Source organism: Nyctibius grandis, chromosome 12 (genome assembly GCF_013368605.1).
Source record: "Nyctibius grandis isolate bNycGra1 chromosome 12, bNycGra1.pri, whole genome shotgun sequence".
Classification (NCBI taxonomy): Eukaryota; Metazoa; Chordata; class Aves; order Nyctibiiformes; family Nyctibiidae; genus Nyctibius; species Nyctibius grandis.
In genome coordinates this window covers 12,424,057-12,444,479 of record NC_090669.1, presented here as the reverse complement: position 1 = coordinate 12,444,479, position 20,423 = coordinate 12,424,057, and the positions used below count along the sequence as shown (strand labels likewise).

The following is a 20,423-nucleotide window of genomic DNA, read 5'->3' as shown; positions in this document are numbered from 1 at the left end:
AGTGGGTTGTAAAGAAAGAAAATGTATTGCGTTACATCTATTAAAGCATGTTTTATATGTAACAGTAATTAAAATATAATTGAAATCATGAGTTCTTCTAATTATTGGCTTTACATAATGCATAGTTAAAGAGTGAGCATCTATAAATGTGTCCTTTTTACACATCCAGAAATGGTTTGCTGGCAGCATTTTAATTAAGGATGGATTAGTTAAAACGTAGTTTAATCTTTCTGTCATCAAAGGATTTAGACCTCATTAATTAGCTGTTGATAAATAGGTTTAAACTACAAAAAATTTAATTTAAAATATGCCAGTTGAGATCTAGAATTATTAGAGCTGGAAATGGAGCAATGAGTCTAAGAAAAATTCATGCCATCTCTTTCCATAATATTAGATTAAGTATGAAATTTAGACCTGTGGAGAACTTAGTTCTGCCTTGTTACTAACGGACGTGACTCCAAGTGGACTTTAGAATTGGTGAAGAAATAAAACGGAGACCCTTCTTAATGATTGTTGCTTTGTAGTGCAGCAGTGGAACCTGTTTTCCACTTGTGTATTTGGTGAAGATTGAAAACTCTTTTAAAAATCCTTCTGCTGTAGATAATGGATGAAAATAAATCCTGGATTCAAGGTTTTATAGCTTCCATGTTGCTGTCGAGGAGCAGTGCACAAGGAGATCCCGCTGTGTGTTAGCTACCTAAACACAACCGATGGGGAGTTCCAGACCGACAGGTGGGCAGGGGCATGAAGCAACATACAGACAGTGATGTTATCACAGTGTAGAAGAAGGACAAGTTCCCACCTTAAAATGCACGGCTGAGTTCTCCCTGATGCCAGGGTTGAACCGCCCAGCCAGAGGGCAGCTGGAGACTGGCAGGTTTACTTGCTGTTGCAGTGGACTCCAGAATTCCACACAGGGTCTGTTGCCTCGGTCAGCTGCAGGGATGGTTATTCAAATCAATTTGATTTCATTACTTGCAACGGTCTGGTCATAGCTGGAGTCTCAGTGATGGCAATGTGTGGTACTATTTATGCTTTTTTCTGTCAGTTGCTTAATGGCAGTTCTGTGGCTCACTGGAGCTCGGGTGCAGTCCTTTGGGTAAACCTTATTTGTCTTCTCCGTAACAGTGCCTTGGCAGGCTTAGCTCTGGAAGAGGCATGTTTCTCTGCTGAGAGAGCACACGCTTACTGCTGGTTGAGCTTCTGCATATGAAAAAAACAAAGTGAGGTGGACCTTGACTTGCACGTTTGTCAGAATGAACATTAAAATCTTTGCAGGTGTCTACTATGAATATCTTAATCCGCTTAATTGCTATGAAACAGTAACTGTAATGATTTCAATAGTTCAGTAGTCATAATATTTGAATCCATAAGTCAACCTTTTTTTATGCAGATGAATCAAACAATTCTGACAAATGACAGGTGACTTTTCTGAGTAGAGCTAAAAGAGTTTCAGGAAAATAATAATAAGACTTTCTTTAAAAGCTTCTTGAGTGTTAATATAAGCATTGACTTATTGAAAAGGTGTATTTACAGAGCACTCTGGCACCTGTCCTATCTCCAGGGTATCTGTTCAGTTGTCCTGCCAAGCTTCTGGAAAAGCAACAGCTGAGTATGAGGTTATAGACTTACATAATCATTGTTTGCATTTGAACGTTGGTAATGAAATGAGTTAGCTGAACTTCTGTGAAAATGCGTAATTTGATTACTTTTCAGAGTGAGGTAGAGAAATGTTGCACCAGCGTAGAACTAGATGAAAGACAAATGAAGTGAGAGTGGATACATGCACTTTAAAACTGCATCTGTTAAAACTCTTGGCCCTTTCCTCATATTGGGGGAAAAAGGGGGATTTAAACTCAAACAGAGCTGTTAGAAGAAACTTATATCAATCTGTCTGGGAGGGAGAAGGGAAGATAATTCCAGAGGCATTCTTAAACTACTGTGGTATCGTAGAATCATGTTGTTTCTTTGTTCTCTGTCCCAAAAATTATTCAGAAATTTTAGGTTTGCAAAATGATGGGGGAAAACTTGCTTCATGTGGGATAGTTAACTGTGGTACTAAAAGGACAGCCATGAAATTAAAAAACAAAAGAGAAAGTGTGTGTGTATGTGTGAGGAAAATGCAATTCGAGATTCTCTAAATTCACCAGCCCACGTGGTTTAGCCAAAAAGATGAAATATCAGCTAATGGTGTATAATCTCTTCAGTTATTCTTTACATAAGACAGGTAATTTATGATTCTCAGTTATGCAATTAAAATGCTAATTACCCCTCACCTAAACTGTCTCTTCTTGAACTGAGATTATCAATTACCTTCAGTCATTGCAAATCATATATGACGTATGTGACAGTGCTGAGTTTTGTATTATTTATGGACTTTCGGTTTAATGTGTCTCTGGTTTCCAGGTAGCATTAATGGCTGGTGAAATGGCTTTACCTTGGTGGACTTTGTTTCCTGAAGGAATGACATTCCTTCTGATCTGTGTCATTTTGTGTTCTTAAAATATATCTGCATTTTGGGGTAATCTTACTCTCTGTTCCTGCCCTGAGCTCTGGCTTGTCATCCACTTTAGGACAGAGAAGTAGCACATTTAGAAATACCAGAATGAATGTTTGATTACAAAGGTGAGACCACTCACTTCTCTGCTGCTTCTACACAGCTTTTCCTTATTTCATAATAGATGTTCTGCATTGTAGCTACATAAATCTGCTGCAAATTTCATGTGTTATACCTGCTTGCTAAAGTTAGTTTTTCAAACCCTGCTGAACTCAAATAACATTTTTCTCTTCTAAGGGCCTATAATTATCTAGAGTTTGCTGCATATAAATAAAAATGACTTCATTAAAGAAAACACACCAAAAATGAAACAGAATCTAGATGTTGGAACTCCGAAGGATCAACATTTTTTTTAAAAAATAACACATTTATTTCTGCTTGTGCATGATACAAATTAGGACAATTTTAAATAGAGATGCTTCAAAGTATAGCTACTTCCAGTATTTCTGGTTGATAGTATGATTCAGCAGCTCTACTCCATGAGCATGCAAAATAACCCAGCCAATGGTTTCAGTCTCTAAAATTTTCGTTACAAGGAGCATAAACAGGTTTAAGAAGTCAATGCATAGAAGTGGTTTTGTTTCCTGTTGTTCATGGAGCAGTAAGTTCTGTTCTGAGCAATTTCCAGTCATGTGGACCACTTAAATAATAACATTGCTTTTGTAAATCTTTAATGATACTGTCTCCAAGGTGTAGAAGAAACCTTTGCTCATCTGGTCATTGTGCTGATTTTCTTGTTCTGGTGCAACTTTGTAATCCACTGCTTGTTCATTAATAGTAAACTGGATTATTTCTCCTACTCTTCACTCCCCTTCTTTACTCTTTTGCAATGAAGTACTGACTTTTTTGTGTTAAAACAACCTCAGACGTGTTTTGTAATACTGCAGTGTTGTGTTGTGGATAAACGAAAATAGGATTAGATAAACTAAGCCTTAAAGCATCTTGTTGCCCATGGAAAATAAGTGACATTACCAAAGTAAATTGTTTAACAAAGAAAAATGCTCTGCATTTAAGAAGCTCACAGTATCTAGTCTGGGATTAAGGAAGCACTGCTCACCTTACTCATATATCCACTGATGAGTTGTTACCGACGCCTCTTCTTCTTTCCTGTGTGCACAGTTATTCCAGCCTAGTTTGATGCTAAGTATAAAAACTTTAGATATCATGGACAAATTATATTTACTGTGACTTAACAATTTGGTGTTATTTGGGCTTTATAGCTTTCTCATGTGAAGATACTTATCTCTAAATGATCAAAACAGTGGCTTTCAATCCTGGTATAAATAGAAAGATCAGCTTTGTAAAATTCAGCCTTTTGTGAATTCTTTAAAAAAGCTTTGGGTTTTAGCCTATCTCATGGCTACGCTTGATATTTACACTGTACAAAAGAATAAGGGCATGTTCTAGTTGTAATTCAAAAGTAATTCAGTGCACAGATAACTAAAAGATATTCTCCTACATCTTCCAACTGTACTCATTAAAAAAAAACCAAACCCAAACTATGGAAAATCCTCCCAAGTTCTGTGCAAAAATCCCTTAAGCTGCTATGGTTTCCAATTTGTAGTTCAAAACCACCTGCTTGCATTTCAAGGCAAGTCTCAAGGGCTGTGCTCAAAGAATGCTATTTTTGAAGTGTGTCAAGGTTTCTTTTTATTAGGAGGCAACATTTTCAAAGGTGCACTGAGGACATTATTGTGGATCTGAAACATCTTCAAACCAGTGAGTGATCCAGAGTGAAAATTTTTTAAATATAAATATTTTTTCAATATAAACACCTTACTGAGATATTGACCCATGAGTGTCCTTGACTCTTCCATGCATTGTATGGTTCACAAGGCAAGTTGCGTTTCTGACAGCAGATCTCTCTGATACACAATCTAAAAATCTGGTTCCTGAGCTACCAGTATCCAGCAGGTGTTCTTGACGTGGCTCCAGTATCTGGGAATAGTGTACAGGCTTATTCAGTGGTTTTGGTCCTTCTTCCTCGGAAACGTTGGAATGAGTAATCGTTCCTCTGTCCCAAAGTGATGTGCACGTCTCATTCTGTAGTGCTTCGCCATAGTTACTAAGGATGTGGGACTAGGGTAGAGGAACCATCACAAGATGCAACTGAGGAATGTATTGGGCAGTGTTATAGAAACTTGGCTTAAGTTTTTAATAGGGTTTTTGTGTCAGATTTTCTTGCCACTTTTTGTTCCCTCTCTATCTTTTTTTTTTCTCCATACTTACTGCATTTTCTGTAATTACAGCTTTTACCTGTTTTGTAAGATATAGGCCAAAATACTCAGTTGGCTTTTTATTTAGGAATTGAACCTTTGTGATCTAGAAGTGTCTGGGTTTCGGGAGTGAATAGGTGAGAAATAAAAAATGTGGCTTTCTTATAACTCAAGAAGAGCTGATGACAGGAATTCAAATTAGAGATAACTTGTTTACTTCTTTTGGGAAATAAAAATCACACTCTGCTGAGTGTGTTTGAATATGTTATATTCTAGTGACGAGGATGATCTGAAAATAAGCAGAAAAGTGTGAGGGAAGTCATTACAGGTAGTTTCTATCCCTCCTGCTTTAAGTGCCTTTATTCTGTAAATCCACTTAAGTTACGAAAACTGTTGACATTCAACTACTTTGATTCAATTTACATTCGTAGCACAGGTCTGATTGTAATTGTCAGTGTGCATTAGATAGCGGTAGAAACTGGACCAAAGATGAACATGAGACTCAAGCATCATTGTCAGACTGGTTCTTATAATTTGTCAGAAAGACTACCCATAGCAGGTTTTACTTTAATGTCTTTTTAGGCTGATTTGAAGTTGGGGCTTTTTAAGCATTCAGGGGTTTTGTTTGGGTGTATGCAATATGCCATAAGATCTTAAAAATAGCAAGTATATACTTCTTCTGTTGTGTCTAATGATAAAGAACCCATTATTTCTGAAAGGAGAGTTTTCTTCTGTCTCAAGTCAGTATAGTCAATAAGGTAGTCAAGACTCGGCAGAGCAGTGGGGATAACACTATCTTGTGCCTCAGCAAATTTGCAAGAGTGGGGCCAGGTGCACTCATGTCAGATTTACGTGAGTTGATGGCTAATGCTTGCTCTTTTTTAAGTTAATGGGGAAAAAAAAGTGATGTTTTTAAAACTATCTTCAATCTCCACATATTGTCAATCAGTTAAAGAAGCTGATGTTTTTGGCAAAAAGAAAAAGCACCAAACCCAGGATGTACCTCTACATTAAAAAGTTGTTTCAAAAGCAGTGCAAACCCCATGCCAGCTCAAACAAAGTGTATGCAAATACACCAATGGCTGATCTGTGTACACCGCCAAGGTAGTACGTGCATGATAAGTAATACATGCACCCTCCAGGGAAATATTGCATAAAACATGACAGGAAGCTTTGAAACCCATGAAAGAAGAAGAGGAAGAGGTGATTAACTTTTGTATCCGTGTTGGTTGCATTAAAAGCTCATGGCAAAGCATCCAGCACCAATGTAAAACTGCCTAAACACACATATCCTCCAATCAAAAAGACCGGGCAAAGCTCAAGATACGATATTTGCAATATATGTGGAGTGCCAGATTAAATGATATTCCATCCAACTATTTCAGACTTTATACTTTTGTATCGCACTTTTGGATAAAGATTCTTGCAGTGTGTAGACAGTGAAATCCTGGTGTGAAGAAGTCTAGTGGCAGAATCTACATTAACTTCAGTGGAACCAGGATTGTAACTACAAAGTACTGGCAGCTGCTCTAGTTCTATATGTACATTTTTCAGCTTTGAAAAGCCAGCATTTGCCATTAAAGGGATATGCAATCCTTCACTTATCTGTGACGTCTTATACAAGGATGTTGGCTGTCTCTGACAGAAATGTTGGATTTTTTTTCCAACTGCATGAACATGTTTCTAATGAGTCATAGCCCAAAAAAGTAAATTAAAAAAAGTGATGTGAGTAGTTTTACTAGCAGAAAACTCATTACCTGGCAAAGTTGTGCTATCTTCAGCTCAGTCACATAAACAACCACTTCTTACTCACTCTTAAAAGAAAGTCCATAATGTTTGATGAAACAATCAGGTTCATTTTTTAGAAAACAGAAATAAAGTTCAGGCAACAGCTGGATTATATGAAGCATGTCTTAATTTATTTACTGCTTTTTACTGCTAATCAGGGAGTACTGCAAAAGGTGAATGCTATTACTCGGCTGCACAGTTTCATATAAATTGCAACCATGAATATGTGATCAGTTGTCATATGGAAAAATAAACGCTGCTATCCGTGCACTGATGATGGAACGATGTTTACAGCCTTCATTATTTCATTTTTAAAGCTCTTTAGAAGGTTGCTGAAAGTTGCTGTCTAGAGGAGATAGTTTATTCAGTTATTTAAGGTGAAGGGTAAATAAAATACACTAAAAGTTGCTTCCTAAAATATAACTCTATATATATAACAGTATAATATATTACTGTGCAAAATGTTTGTGCGTAGTGCCGTGTCTGACAGAGTAAACCTTGCCTGTAAGCATGCTAGGGAAGAGCAGATCTGTAACTTCATTTCCATATGAAACGTCCGTTTGGTGAAAAAATATCTGCGTCAGAGCAAATGACAGTTTAGGTGATAAATTTTACTGTCTCAATGTAGTGATATCTCTGCTGTGGTCTCACCATATCGGAGTTTTTCCTTAGCTTTGTGAGTTGACCTACTCTTTGCCGTTACTGGTTTCTGGGACGATACAAAGTTAGTATTTCTACCCTGTAAAACCACAGCATTTTGAGCAGAAAAGAGATCTTGTAAGCTGCGTCTCCCTACTAAGTCTCTAAATGTAGACTTTTCTTTTTCCTTGTGTGGTTAATTGTATGTTTTGTTTTGTTTCTCTTTAAATACTGTCATTTTGTGTAATTTTAAAATCTGGTTTGGATTTACAAGCATGTAATGTCTTTAATATCCTTCAAAGAATTTGAATTGTGTTCTGTGGATTGCCGCTGCAGAAGGACAAAATCACAACATCTCTATTATTCGAATAGCACCATTATCCCTCTGTGTTAATGAAATGATTTCAGTATTACAAGAAATGAGTTTTTGAAATTCATTCAGTATTAAAGGGAATTGGATTGTAATTAGAGCATATTTCAAAAAGAACAAAAGGATCCATGATATGTGCTTAGCTCTTAAAGCACCTAATCCTGTATTAATTGTGCTTTGGGCACATCTGCCCTAATGTGAAGGGGACTTTGACAGTGAAGATGAAAATATTGTAATGCTTTTAAGGCCAAACAGCTCCTCCAGCAGGATGGCAATGCAAGAGGAGTACTGTTGGAGAACACGGGGCTGCTCTCCCTTCCCTTCCCTGTCCCTCACACGCACAAAAGCAAACAACATTTGTTGTGATGTTCTTTATAGGTTATTGAGGACTCAGCCTAACGTTATCACGTTATCTTCTTGCTGTTGAGGTCAAGTTGTGTTGATTTTTTTTTCCATGTTTGGGCAGGGGAAGATCATGGAGGTATTTAGGTACCACAATCTGAAATTGAATAGTCTTATGTTTTCTCTGTGTCTGTTGTGCTACAGACAAGAAAACATGAGACTGTACATTCCAGCACGGACCATGACACTAGCAGAAAGTGTCTGGCTTGACGTAATGGGAGAGTTCTGCTGGCTTGTCTGGAGAGGAGGGTGTACAGCATGGTCAGATGCGATCCAGGCTTCACACGTACGTAGGGATATTTAGTTCAGCTTTCAGCAGAGGATATCAGTGAGGTGGTAAAAATGAGAGCTTCTGTTGAAATTATTTTGAAGAAGAGCTTTGCCCTGTCTGGCGAGCTCCTTCCCCATGAAGGGTTGGTTGGACTTCACTTTTGCTGGATCTACATGCCATAGAGTGAAGTCAGCAGGGTTGAAAATAAGGGTCATGGATGTGACTGTGTACCTGAAATGCAGCAAGAAGTGATTTTCTCAGCTCCACTTTGGAGAGTTTGGCCAGCTTCAGCAGTTACCTGTTAACCATCCTGTTCGTTCTATGGTCAGATGAACTACTTTTGCCAAAAATGATTTGCCTTTCTATGTTGAGTTGTTAAGGAAGGTAATTTGCCATTTGAAGTTACTGAGCTGCACTCAAGCCCCTCTTCTCTGCTGCAGAGTTCCTTAATGGGCTCTATGGAAATGGCATGACGGTCCGCAGGGCTTCTGGGCTGTGGGTGTGGGTGAACTTGAGTGTTCAGCTGAGCAGAAATGGGCAGAAAGCCTCACTGGGGAGCCGGGGATTTGCACCAACACAGCTGGACTCAAGCAATACTTGCTTTTCTCCCTGTCTTGTGGTGGTTTTGAATATATTATTAATTACCACCTCCCTTTCTTTGCAGCCTGTTCCAGCACTACTGCTACACTCGAGGAGGCATGCGCCACACCTCCTACACTTGCATCTGTGGCAGGTAAGTCAGTGGTTTATACTGAACTGTTGCAGTCAGTTTCCTACAGGATATTTGTAAAATTGTTCTTTTTTAAGCGCATGATATGTTTGCAACTGCCACCAGAGTGAGTTTTGAACTGTTTCCTCTGGAAACGCCAAAGAAAGGTGGCTAGCGCTGTATCTTAAAGAAATAACTCCGTTACAGATTCTGCTGCACTTCAAGAGGTTCCCCAATGACTGCTGCTACTGCCAAGACCATGTTTATGCTCACATCTGTGCTGCAATTGGCTTTTTTATTAAATAGCATTATGGAGAAGGGCTTTAGAGCTATTCTTTGTTGTTCAAAAATACTCTCTTTGAAATACATCTTAAGTATTTCGTATAATTCTCAAAATTCTTTGCCTCGAAGGTTAGGATGTGATTAAACTAATCTTTTTGGAATTTAGAAATTTTCTCGCTCTCTTTTTCTTTCTGAACAGCTAATGTTGAAGGTATTGTATTTGGGAAGGTATTATAAAAGTTCTCCCTGCAGTTGTGAAATGCACATTTTTAATTCGCAGAATTTCAAGAGAATAGTGTAGGGTACATATTGAAGGACAGTTGTGTGCTTTGTGCAGGGATTAATCTTATTTAGTCAGTGGAATTAATCTAATTGGAGATCTATGGCAGTTAGATGAGGCATATATGCTGGCATATATGTTCCACTTGTAGATCTGCTGCTACTCACAAACAATTGCCCTACACTGAAATCACATACACTTACAAAAAATAATTTTTACATTAATGACAATAAAGTTACATGGCTTTGGAGGTAATAAGGGCAATTACCATCTTTGCTTCTTTCTGCTATTTACTCAATTGCTTATTTGTAAATGCAGTTTTACAATTTATATGCAAAATTGCAGTAGGAGCGTGAAGAGTTTTATGTGGCAAATTGTGCATCTAAATTGTCTGAAAAGTTTCCTGTTTTAAGTACCATCGTATAACTTGAGAATTAACATCCCATTGAAATGAGACTCCATCTCTGTGGTATTGTCAGAGGCTGTGATGGTAAAATCAAGTTGTCTCTGTGTATGGTTTTTCACAGCCATACAAACTTCACATTCACTGTAAATCAGAATCCGTGCTGCAGGATCTGGTTTGGGTGCTAGAGAACATCAATGGCTTTGCTAAACCTACAGAAACACCTACCGTGTGCTTGTGTAGTGGGTCCTTGTGACCCGGTGGGGACAGACTAAACTCTCCACAGGACTGAAAAACCCAGGACTTGTGTTACGTGACTCAGGGAACCCAGGAGGAGAAGAGCCCCAACAGTGGTTCAGGAGTGGGTCATGACAGGAGCTTCCTGGGTGTCCCATCCCACCACACTGGAGGGGCTTAGTGTGGGGCATGGGAGCGGTGTTTGAGCTGCCTCTGAACCGTTGGAGGGTTTAATACGTGGAGAAGGGCTGCCCTTGAAATGCAAGGTCCTAAGAATATCATGACTCACTGTTGTAGTTGGGAGCTGAGATTGTATCCTACCACTACAATTAAAAGTGCAGACAAACTTGATTGAAAAAAAAATACATAGAATAAAAAGGCCTTTGTCTGTAAATGGCTGTATTCTGACTATGAGTGGTGAAGTAAGAATGAATAATATTAACAGTTTTAAGCTAGGTCCTAATAAAATGAATGTAAGTAGACCTATTTGATGAATTCAATTAACATAATAATGGCAAAAATAATAGGCATTTTTTATTACCATGACAATGTCATGCATTGTAAATGTTACACTGAACTACATTTATGATTAAAAGTAGCTTTTGCAATTAGGATTTTTGAATAGTTATATTGTATTCTATTCATGCTGAGTTTTGTTGTTTTCCTGGCACTTAAAACTGTGGTATTTTGACAGGATCTTTCCTTTTTAGATTACAAGCCTGATAATAATTTCTGTGGAAGAGAAATTTCATGCTTTTAAATAAAAAACAAATTTGTTATTTAGATCTTAGAAAAGATGCTCACAGAGCTGGAAATCAAGAGTAATCAATACTATATTTCAGTACAGAAATAAATCACTTTACACATGTTGAGTGCATGCATTTGTTACTGTCCTTGTCCAGTGTTACACACTTCAGGAGATGGTAAATGAATATTTGGTGTGACCAAATATGCTTTATGTATTCACTTGCATGTATTCACTCTTCAATCATTTGAGAGCAGTAACACACATATGTTAGTGTTACAGGTCATCACATAGCGAGGTTAGTCCTCTAGTTAGCGGTGCTTTCAAACACTGTCAACTTGCAAGTGGTTTGAAGCGCAAACAGATGTCACGTAAGTGCCGTTAAATGCGAATGGCAGTATTTGATAAATGCACTAGGATATATTTAGCACTAATCTAGAAAGTATTGAACTTCTAAGTAGTGTTCAAATGCTAATGAATTATTCATTGCAGTGGCTTAGTGTACCAAGTAACTGTATTTACAAAGGGGAAAACAAAGGTTAAGGTACATGCACAGTGCATCCTGGTAACCCTACGATGCATGGCATCAGCCGGTAACCAGGCGCAGAGTTTCCAGCTGGAGTTAGGTGGTGGTGGAGGCAGCAGTATCTCCGCAACCAGCACAGAAGCCATGGTCAGCTGCTACTTGATACTGCGGCATCTTAGACTTAGGTTCAAATCTTCTTGCCAGATGTCTCCAGGCAGATGACAGCTCTCAGCAGATGATACTAGTGATTAAGAATAACATAGTGCAGTAAAATACCTTCCTCTGCCTGAGTATCACCGTTAAGTAAAGTGTTTTGGATAACATTAGGATACTTATTAACTAGGTTTTTCTTTCTTTCTTTTCAATACAACTTCTTAAGATTTCATCTCTTAGATGAAGAAGTGGAGAGAAGGCTGTTGGTGCTTCCTTCTGGATTGATTTTATTCTTTAAATCATGATGGAAATAGTTTGCTGGTTTAGTTGATAGTCGGTTTGTTTTTCTTTAGATGTTCTTAATGTAGAGCTGATAGCTGCACTTTTTTTTAATGCGTGATGCTCAGTTTATTCCTGTTCTTAAAATATTGCTGACATTCTTCCTCTTTCTCTTTCTTCTAATAATTTGTTTTCAGGGTGTTTTCTGATCTAAAATGTATTTTGAGGGTTTTCTTTCCTAGTAATCTGAATCTCTTTCTACTGTTTGCATTTTAGTGGTGTTAATTTGCTGCTTTTCCGCCACTTCATGCGATTCTTTCTGTAACAAACACGTATTTGGCGCTAGTTAGAGGCAAATTATTAAAGGAATAAAAATTGATACACAGAAATTTCTTGGAGAATTTTTCAGGTTGGCTGCCTGAAGGCAGACATGGGCATCGCCACATGTGGTGGTTTTCAGAGGTGCTGACCTCCAGGAAGGCAGCGGAGCTGCCAGTGATCCACATCTCCCCACAGCGCTTCATTTTAAACACTGACTTTGGCACTCTAATGCCAGACCTTTCAACTGTTGCTGCTTGGGAAGAAAAGAAATAGCTTCTGCAGGAAGGCTCATTTGCTTTGCCAATGGCTGGGGATTTTGTTTAAATTGTTTTGAAGCCACCTTGAAAGTCTAACTGAATCATTATGAACAATTTCTGACTAGCTGTAGCATTTACCTTGTGGGTACACATCACTTCTGTAGCATTGCTCCTGTAGCAGCTTTCCTGCCTTCATCTCGGGAGGTGGTAAAGATGCTTCCTGTGAAGAAGATTGGACTTGCACCTCTTGGCAGGAGCGGGCTGGAGGTGTGTCCACATCAGTGTTTTAATTTGGGTCGGTAGTGCATTTCTGAAGCAAGATCTCCCACTCGTTCCCAGCTGCGGGACTTTCCTTAGAGCTGGAGACCAGTCCTGGAGTGCACGTGCTGGATTTCTTTTCGGTGAAGAACAGCTGGGAGAGCTTTCAGGAGCAGGTCTGCTGTTCCTCGGTTGCTAATGGGTGTTCAGCCCAGAGGACCTGTCCAGAGCCAGTCCCAAGTGAGCAGACCTCCTCACCCCAATCACTTCAAACAGACAAAAAAACTGAAATGCATATGGTGTGCATATCTGGTCTTCAGCACCAACTGTGCTCTCTGTGGTATGATCCCGGCTGCAGAGCCAAGATGTGTGTGACAGATAAGGAGTCTCAAATGCCAAGAAAGATCGTGTGCTGTTTAACACTTTGCTAACGGTGCTGAAAAACAGATTTTTCATGCATCTTCCATAACAGTTGATGCTAAACCTTATAGAAATATTTTGTAAACTAAAACCTTTATATTAAAACGTGCAGAAGAAATCCCGCAACTTTGTATTTGCAGTGTCTATTGTTGAAAGCATTTGTGCAGTGCTCATATTTGAATATATGACTTCTTTATGCAGCTTGTATGGTATATGACACCGAGGGTGCCAGCATATGATGATAAGTAAACAAGCTGTCTGCAAATACATTAGCATGGAGTCATGCCCTTAAGCATCATGATAATTTTTTAAAAGTTGATCATAAATATATGCATGTGCTTTTTACTTCTCCTGCTTTATCCCCTTTCTTAGAGAGAGATGAGGAATAGTATCTGCAGCTAAACTCCTGACAAACTGCTGTGGAGCTTGTGTATGTGTGAGCGTGTGTGTGTATGCCAGCTGTTGGGGTTTTTTTAGTATTTTTGTGTTTTTCTGAAACACCAAGCATGTGGGTTCACAAACAGTGCCATGCATAATACCACAGTCATTCCAGTTGCTTCAAAGTACCACCCACTCCAAATCATAGCCCTCCAGCTGGGAAACAGTTCTTCAGGCAGGAAACGATCACTGCCTCCTCTCATCAGGCTGATAGTCCAACGCAGAGGTAGGAGATGTCTCCACTGCTGTCACCTGCACGTGAAAGGAGACGGTTGAGGCTGGAAACGCTTTTCCCACCGTACAGGTCACCTGGCACAGAAGGCCCTTTTCTTTTGATTGCAGTCCGTTGCCCTATTATAGATCTTTATTTCAGACAAAGCAAACTAAGTTTGAAAGTGTCCCAGCATTGAAAACTGGAATTGTGGCCAGAAGGAACTACTCCATCAGTGCCCAGGAGACAGGACATCTCAGAAGGAAGCCCATGTCTGTCTTCATCTTGTGTGCAACCTTTATGGGGCCGTTTTTAGTCATCTGCACAACAGTGTAGGTTCCCAAGTCAGGTGTCCAGGAAGTAAAAAGCAGCCAGCTAGTAGCCAGTTGTAAAACTGTGCTTAAGCCATTGGACCAGCATCACAAAACTTATTTGTCACAGCCTTAATTCTGTGGGGTTTTTAAACTCTTGATTTGACAACTTTAATTTTTTCCCTTTGGAGTATGTGTAACTTTAAGAAGTACACTGTGTATCAGAAAATCATTCATTCTGAAACATTGTCCTTCACTGCTTTATTACATACTGCTTCTTATATGCTAGAAAATACTTAACAACAAAAATTTAACTGCTTTCCAAATATTAACGTGATCCAGCCCTTTAGATTGAGAGCCTTCAGAAACTTCAGGCGGCATCTTTCTCCTCCGTAATCATTGCTTATGGAGTTATTATATCTGAATGACCAATGATCTAGTTGTCACGGTTTAAAGCTGGGCTGGCGATTAAACCTGCGGCAGATGCCCTCTGTTATCCCCCCCCTCCCCCCAGAGGGAAAGGGAAAGGGAAAAGGGAGAGAGACTTCTGGGTTGGAAAATTAAAACAGATTTTATTCAGAAAGTGCAGTTACTTAGAGGAGACTTAGCTGAAAGTAAAAATCACTGAAAGGAAAATCGGCCTGGTTTAGGCCAAACCAGGACACTAGTAAATATCTAATTGATCACAAGTACTTAATGTATCTTGAAGGTAATCTCTTTTTGGATACAGTGCATGTTTACTGTTTTTGTAATTGCACGTATCAGAAGTCTAATATGAGAACTATGTCGGATGGCACATTTACTCCAGATACAACAAAAGATTCTTTGAAATTGAGACTTAGATTCCTTTCACCTAAGATATGAAGGTATTCCACCATCACAACTTGAAAGAATCAAATTTGAGCAGGATGACCCATATGGTTTTGATGAAAAGTGAGATAGACTGACAAATCAGCTGAAGGGGTCAGAGAGATGCCACAGTAACCCTGTCCCAACATGTGTATTTTTGGATATGATATAATTCTTATAGCTTTTTGAAGAGAAAAAGAGAGCATCTCTCTGAGGAGAATAGTAAAAAAAAAGTAGGTAAATTTCAAGATCTTTACCAGTCTTTTAACTGATGTTTGATAGACCTGGGGGAATATCTGTAGACAAGAGAGGACACCAAGGACAAATATAGGTCACTGAAAGGATCGTGGAGGTTCAAAAGTGCAGAACAAGGGCCCATCCTTCTCTGGAGGTGTTTTATTCCTGCAAATCAGCAGTTCAGTCTGAAAGGTTTCCAGGAATAAAAATCTTTGTAATGTGATTTTTAATTAGAGGTAAGAATAGAGTGACAGTTCTTGTGCCTGTTGTTGCTGCTGACATCGTATGCTGCGAACGCTTCCCGAGCAGCATGCAGTGTATCTGCAGAGATCACACGTAGCCATGCTAGAGGTGAACTGGAACTGTTTACTTGGGCAGCTGAATTTTTCCAGTCCTGGTGACTCCTAGAGCGTTTCAAACACATCACATGTGACTCCAGTGGAAGTCTGGTTTTTATGCCTCAGAATATTTAACCTTACATAGGGAAACATATCACTTAGTAATTTAAAAAAATCCAGAAGGAAATAAATGAGTATAGGTTGAAAAATTGCTCTTGCATAATTGCTTCCTTAACACTGTCATGCATGTGGGAAGTATTTATATGAGCTGTGCCGAGTTCCTTCTGCAGAAAGGTCATATCTCACGGCCAGAGTAGGAAAATGCCCACTGTGTACCCATTCTGCTGAGTGAGCTGCAGGGCTCACAGTATTACAGCCCACACCAGGGCAGGGCCTATGGTAGTTCTCAGAGACTGCAAAATTTTGTGTTTAATATGTGAATACACTTACATTTACAATGTCACGTGTTTACAATGTTCCTTCTCATGTTGTGTATGTTAATGTTTCTTCTTCCATTAATTGTGCTGAATTTTCTTTTCACCTGTCAGTGGGGAGAACTCGTCTGTTTTACACTACGGCCATGCTGGTGCCCCAAATGATAAGACTATTGAAGACGGAGACTTGTGGTAAGTAAAGGAGTAGAGTTAGTTTGATATTTTTGTTACACTAGTGCTGTTTCCATACATTTATTGTATGTACTTTTGGACTTAATTAGTAAAATGGTGGCTGCATAATGATGAAAGCCCAAATCTTTAAAATAGAATGTAATGTTGTATGCCAGACTAGTCAGGTTTCTTCCAAAGATCCTGTATACCTGCACATCCCGTTGAAAGGGAAAAGAGAGATTGTTTTCAAACTCTTCTGTGTCAAGGGCACTTAGAATTTAGTTTAAGAAGTGGCTGTATTCTAAGTACAAGGGCAGTTGCAAAAATTGAACTCTGAGTTTGCTCTTGAACCTCAGATCCAAACCTCAGCACTGATGATGGGGTGGAGGATCGAGAGAGTGTTGGCTACATTTAAAGAATTGCATCAAATTGCAGTATGGATTAGATCTTCCAAGTGCTTATGTGCTCCTAGAGACCCTGACCTGAAAGTAAACTTCTGAATGTGTGAGGAGATCAAACTTACCTCAGTTCAGGTTAGGGCAGGGTGCTTCTAGTTCTGTGTTGTGGCAAAAATTTCTAAAAAGGTTTTTGTTAGAGTTTAGCATTGTCGTAATGCAGTTGCAAATACCATAAATCTTTCTCTACTTGCATTACGTGTCCACGTGTTTTTCAGTATGACTGCAGACAAAAGCAGAGTGAGTGAAAGCACCAAATACATTGCTATAAATTGAAAGACAAACCTAATTATGTGGTGTGTAACGTAGCAGAATATAGCTTTTGTACTTCACCTCCGAAGACTTCGATCAAAAAGCCTGCGTTTATAGAAATGCAGAATTACTTTTTGAGGAGTTAATCACCGACATTCAGTGGAGGATATCTATTAGGTGACTTTTGTAGCTCGTGCAAAAAGGGTGCAGGTATGTATTTTCACAGGTGAATGTAAAGATGTGGAGGAAAGCAAATTAGTATTATCATAGATAAGCTCAAAAGCTATTGTGGAAAACAGATTGGATCTCAGAAGTAAAAAGATATGCCGTGTTGGCTAATGTTCTGGGCACATCTGCAGGTGCTGCAGAATGAACTTACTGAATTACAGATAGGTACTTTCTTTTTAATACTGTAAAAACTTTTTTAAAAGCTTCTTGTACAATAGTTTATGTATTATCTTCATCTGTGGTGAATAGCTTACTAAATCCATCAAATACTAACATCAATTTATTGCAGGACAATAGATTTGACTTACCACATTGTGTCTGAGTAGATAATGTGCTATGAGGTTTTTCTGATCAGGCAGGACAAACCAACATGATACTGTATTGGCTGTGGCATTCGATTAAATTTTCGAAAAAAGTGTGTAGCCTACAGGAAATCTCAGCATATGTCACTGCGAGAAGATATGCCACAATGCATTATGATGTCCTGTATTTAAAATTAAGGCCTTTAAAAGGTGAGGGGAATAGTACTGCTGGGAGACCTCAGGGTGAAGGGTATATATAGGACCCTTTTACTTACAGTCTCTGAGGACAGTTTAGTGGATGGCTGAGGTCCTTCCTAAACCCCAAGAGCACATACCAAGTCTCTTTGCAAACTCAGATTTCCTGCTGTTTTGGCAAAATCTTTAAAAAATGTTTGGGTTTTATTAGCCTCAGATACCTGAATGTCAGAAAAGCATGATCTACCAAGTACATTGATTACTTAAGCATTTCAAAACTGCTGTTCTGCAATCCCACTTTGTAACCATCTCAACAAAGAGAACAAGGTTTAGCCTGGTTTGAAATATCCTCTTGCTGAAATGGTCCAGCTGCATCTTTGTCTTGATGAGATGAAGTTTGTCGGGTGTAGATTGGCTTTAGAAAATAGCTCCGTGTGCACGAGCACCTGCCCGGGCTTCAGTCTCTGCCCTCGCCCCTCGCGCTGGCTGATACTCACGTAGCAGTCAAACTGTGCTCCGTGTGATTTTCTTAGTATTTTCCTCAAGTGAGAGTAAAGAAATTATAAGAAAATGTAATTTCATTTGTGTAAAGACGATTTAAAAATACACTCATTTTCCACAGTTAAAAATAGTGCTTTGGAAAAAATCTTGAGCTAGCATACTTTACCAGCATACAAATTATGACAAGGCACTACCTGAGTGGTTTTACTGTGTGCTTTTACAAATACCTAAATTGGATATAGGTGCACGTGTATGTGCATACAGAACAGGTTATTAAAATGACAGTATGCTAATTTGTATGTATATGTTAGAATTCATATATTTGGCTCTCAATTAAGCTTTTTAGTAGCTACTGGGAGCCCTCTGTTGGATAATCTTAGGAAGCCCTGAACATAGGGAGAAAAATGGCTTTACTTTTGGTGAAAAAGAGGTTGAAGTGTTTTAAGGGTTATTTCTGTTTCTGCCAGTATTTTGGTATAAATCTAATGTAACGATTCCTATACTTGTATGTAATAGAATCAGAAGATTGGGTACTTGATATGATTTTTATTAAATTATTCAGTAGAATTTTGTGTCTTTTTCTTAACATTATTTAGTGGATATGACTAACATTCAAGAGTTTTGCAGAAATGTGCTGCTCGGGTTTTTTATGTACAAAGCAGTGCAGTGCAGTAAGTGTTAGTAAATAAGTCAACAAAGCACCTGAATGTTAGAAAAAATACATTTGGAAGACTAATGCTTTGCTGCTTTGAAGCACTCAAGTGTATGCTTTGTTTGTGCTTTTAAGAATATGAGTTACAAGGATTTGGTGGTATCAACAGGAGATCATAGGCAAAAATACTTGTGCTGTTGCATTTTTAATTTTATTTTTAAGACTGTTATTCTGACAACTCCTTTAAAAACTGGCAGATTTAGAACAGTGAGGTTTTATGATGTTTACTTTTGAAAATTAATCTATATCAAATGGGTTTATTGCTTCTGTAAGAAACTGGTATGGAATTACATCTCTGATACTGCATTGTAATCCACATTTTTACAGGTACAGTTTCTGTGCCAAAAGATCTCAGTGCAAGGCAAGGACTGTAAAGAGAATTTCTGACACTTCTTGTTAATATGGACTGTATTGCGAAGCAGGGCTGTCATTTTCAGTCTATTAAATATTAAAAACAAAATAGCTAACTAACACAAAGCATTATGATTGACATAGAAATCAATATTTTTAGGGAAGTTTAGATATTCAATAGGTATGTGTACTTAACTGATACTTTTATAAAAGTAAATATTGCAATAATAGCAAGTCAGTGTTTTATATAAATAATTCATGTACTATAACATCTGTGTGGTGGACATTTAAATAGTATGATTGGTATGGTCTAAACCAAACACTTCTCCTAAGCGAGTGTCTCCATGGTTAGAAAGGTCATGCAGATAAGTGGGTAGGCTGACCACCCCGGTGAATCGCAAGTCTAAGCACTCTACCCTTTCACTTGGTATTACCTTTAAATAAAATCTTCTACTCAGAATGTCGCAAATCATGGCCTGCAGTGGTGACATACAGCCAGGCTAACGTACAAATACTGCTTTTCTTCTGTCAACTTAAACCTGTGACAGCTTGGATAGAAACTGAGCCCAAGACTGAGGTTTACTGCATTATCCCAAGGTATTGCATTACTCCTTGTGTGCCAAGACGCCTGCTGTTTCTGTATGGAGGCTGTAACTATGTTTTGTAATAGGGAAAGTGGAGTCATAAGCAGAAGTGCTTGTTGTAGTTTGCAGTCTCCTGTCCTGTATGTGAGAGGCCTCCATCAAGGCCAGAGCCAGAAAGTAAGCAACCTAAATTTTCCAGGGGTTTTTGAGCCACCCTCCCAGCCCCTGCAATCCAGTTTGGATAACCAAAGGTCTTTCAAAGTTTGGTGCGGAGTAGAATGAAATTACAAGTTGTTACTCAAGAAGAAAAAAAATTCAAACAAATTCAAGGAGCAGAAATCCAACTCCACGCTATGCAAAAATCAAGAGCGAATGAGCACCTGAGGCTCCCTGGTTAGAGAGCCCTCATGGTACACGGAAAGTGTCTTCTGGTTTCAGCTCTCCTCAGATTGATCCCTGACTTTGGCTGGAAGTTGTGATTTGACCCTTGGAAGTAGCGTCCATGAAAAGTTCGGTCAAAGCCAGTGTGTTTCTGCAAAAACCATTGGTCTCAACAAATCAGCATCTGCCTTCTGAAAAATGAAAGCATCTGCTTTCTTAAAAATGAAGGAAGCAAATCCCCTTGGGTCCTCCCTTCTCTCTTCTGCCCCTGCCCTACCTGTGCAGCAGTGTGAAGCTACACCATGGCCGTCGGGGAAGGAGAAAACTGGCCATCAAAATAGAGCGTGGCAGAGGAAGCCT

General features: G+C 38.8%; 1 protein-coding gene across 2 annotated transcripts in view; it reads left to right on the top strand.

Annotated features, from left to right (window-relative positions):
• Window positions 1-20,423, top strand: part of PEPD (peptidase D) — a 141,008-nt gene that overhangs the window by 70,012 nt on the left and 50,573 nt on the right. For both annotated transcript variants that reach the window (XM_068411668.1, XM_068411670.1), the window contains exons 10-11: window positions 8,908-8,976; window positions 16,046-16,123. In XM_068411668.1, the coding sequence (XP_068267769.1) occupies window positions 8,908-8,976; window positions 16,046-16,123 (147 nt within the window). The remainder of the gene's footprint in view (window positions 1-8,907; window positions 8,977-16,045; window positions 16,124-20,423) is intronic.